The sequence below is a fragment of the Siphateles boraxobius genome, unplaced genomic scaffold (genome assembly GCF_051911475.1).
Source record: "Siphateles boraxobius isolate OS27281-9 unplaced genomic scaffold, OSU_SipBor_1 74, whole genome shotgun sequence".
NCBI classification, from domain to species: Eukaryota; Metazoa; Chordata; class Actinopteri; order Cypriniformes; family Leuciscidae; genus Siphateles; species Siphateles boraxobius.
The window spans coordinates 897,501-900,000 of record NW_027509202.1 but is presented as its reverse complement, the minus strand read 5'-3'; the positions used below and the strand labels follow the sequence as shown (position 1 = coordinate 900,000).

The 2,500-nt window shown below is 31.4% G+C and overlaps 1 protein-coding gene across 1 annotated transcript in view; it reads right to left on the bottom strand.

Annotated features, from left to right (window-relative positions):
* The window catches only part of LOC143724484 (fatty acid binding protein 1-B.1), a 2,170-nt gene extending 2,145 nt beyond the window's left edge, over nucleotides 1–25 (bottom strand). The window contains exon 1 of the mRNA XM_077217553.1: nucleotides 1–25. This exon is cut by the window's left edge and continues 55 nt beyond it. Within this exon, the coding sequence (XP_077073668.1) occupies nucleotides 1–12 (12 nt within the window). The 5' untranslated portion in view covers nucleotides 13–25.
* Nucleotides 26–2,500: the final 2,475 nt, after the last annotated feature.

Sequence of the window (2,500 nt, the reverse complement as noted above, 5' to 3'; positions counted from 1 at the left end):
ACTGAACGACATGGTGACGAGTGGACAAAGAGTGACACCAGAGTGTGTGAAACACGCTTTTATGTTGTCAAATACACAGATGAATAATTATTAACCAGGTAGGATGGTCCTGATTGGTCGATCACAATCTTGTCAGGTGAAATGTCATTTCAAAAGCTGTTCTGAGTGCAAAACAGTGCAGATCGAATATAATCAGATCGTGGCCTTAACCTTTGCCCTCAGCACTGACATCATCACACCCTATCAGACGCCAGGGTCAAACAACTACAACAATTGTTTTTTTTTAAGTAACTAACTTTAACCAATATAAAAACTATATATTTATTTTTAAACTTTTTATTATTTAAATTTTTTCTTTTATATTATATATTTAAATACATAGTTATTTAAAGTACTAAAACTGAAAAAATACAAAAATATTAAACATTTAACTATATATATACAGGTGAAATATCATGCAACAGTTCATGTATTTCAGTAATTCAAATTGAAAACTGAAACTAATATATTTAGTATATATAACTATATACATATGCATGATTATACTTTTCACAGAGCCAACATTTCTGTATTTAAAATTCTTTTTTTAATTGATTTCATGTAATATTCAAATTTTCTGAGATTTTGAATTTGGGGTTTTCATAAGATATGAGCCATAAACATAAAAACTATAGCTTTATTTGCACGATATTCTAATTTTCCGATTTTCACCTGTATATATATATTTCTTTTAATTATTTTTTTTTATAAACACTAGTGTATTAATGACACTCACTGTCTTTTTCCTTTGATTTTTCCTTTTACAAAAACACTGTACTTTAGTATTAGTTAAGATGAGCTAACAATGAAAGATATTTCTACTGCAGTTATTAATCTTAGTTAAAAGTTGTATCTGTTAATGTAGCCAATGCACTGAACTAACATCAATGAACAATTAACAATTCTACTGTTATTAACTAACATTAACAAAGATTAATAAACGCTGTAAAAATATATTACTCATTGTTAGCTAATGCATTGACTAATGTTAACAAATCCTAATTAATATTTAAATATATATGTGTAAGAAACGTTTAGCTGTTGTAATTTTATATATTTATTGTAATTTTTTATGTAATGAAATAATATAATGACATCATTATAAAGGATGTCATGGCATGTTATTTATAAACACGTTTGTATGTCAATGCATTCTTGAAATCATGAACCAGTCACAAGTCTGATAAAAATAAAGCATATTTTATTATAAGGTCTTGTGAGCAGAATTTCTGTGGCAGCTTCGACAAATAAAGAGCATGTCTAAAGTCGTGCAAATGATCCGTAACTGCAGCACAAAAGAGCTTTTCAGCAGGAAAACAGGCACGCTTTTCACGGATCTTCAAGGACAAAACCTTCATGCAACATCAGAGGAAATACATAAATGCATCGTAACCTCGTTTATAAGTGATTTCTGTGCATCTGTGTCTCATTAGCCACGTCACGAACGATGCTGTAATAATAACCCGTCAGCATTAGTCTGATGCTTCTCCTGACTTCTGCACTATGGACTGCATCTATCAAACCCTATTGATTATCAGTGTTTTATCAGGAACGCACTGACGACACTCTAAAGCTGATGCAGATAAGAGAACACACACAATAAAACCAGATTGAGCTTATCGGCTTTATCCACCACTAGATCAATATGATCTCGAGTTTAAAATATGTAACGCTTCTTTTATTTCAAGTTATGAAAATGCAAGGGTATGTGATGATGTGGGATATTTTAATTCCAAAGGCCAAGGGAACTTTATCAGGATGCATATTATCCTGGATCCATGAAATAACTGGCCTTTAAAAATAAAAATCTGCTGTCTATATGGGAATTTAACATAGGGGTGTCCTGACTTACGCACCCTGTATTTTAGGGAAGAACATTTATTTATTTACGACACATTATTCATTCACAAAGAAAATTGGTGTCCTTAAAGGTCGGATTTTTCCTCATTTTTGTAAATTAAGGCATTAAGATCAATTTCCAAAAGATTATTTTTTATTCCTCTTTTTAGTCAACTTTAGCATGTGTGTGTTCACTTATACTATCCACTGTATATTTTAGTACTTCAAGTTAAATCAAACAAAAATAAGAAAAGCTGTCTTGGCAACTAGCAGATATTTTATGTAAGTTCATGTTTATTTGATTTCAAACAAACCAAAATGGTTTTAGTTGTGGTTAACAATCATAACCCTGTTGCGAATAATTATAGGCTTAATTAAATTTTTTTTAAAAAACAATATGATGTCAAGCAGCCAAACTGATTCACTGTCTAGATTTATTTAACATTGATCTACAATCATGAACACAGACACTCTATAATACAGAAAATAGAAGGTGATTGGACAGAAAGCGATCTGATTTGCATAGAGGCGGAGCTCCGTCTGCTCCTGCTCTTCTCATTGGTTGGTTCCGCTGATCAGGACGTTTCCATCACTGTTAATCACAACGGGTCGGCACTGCAAC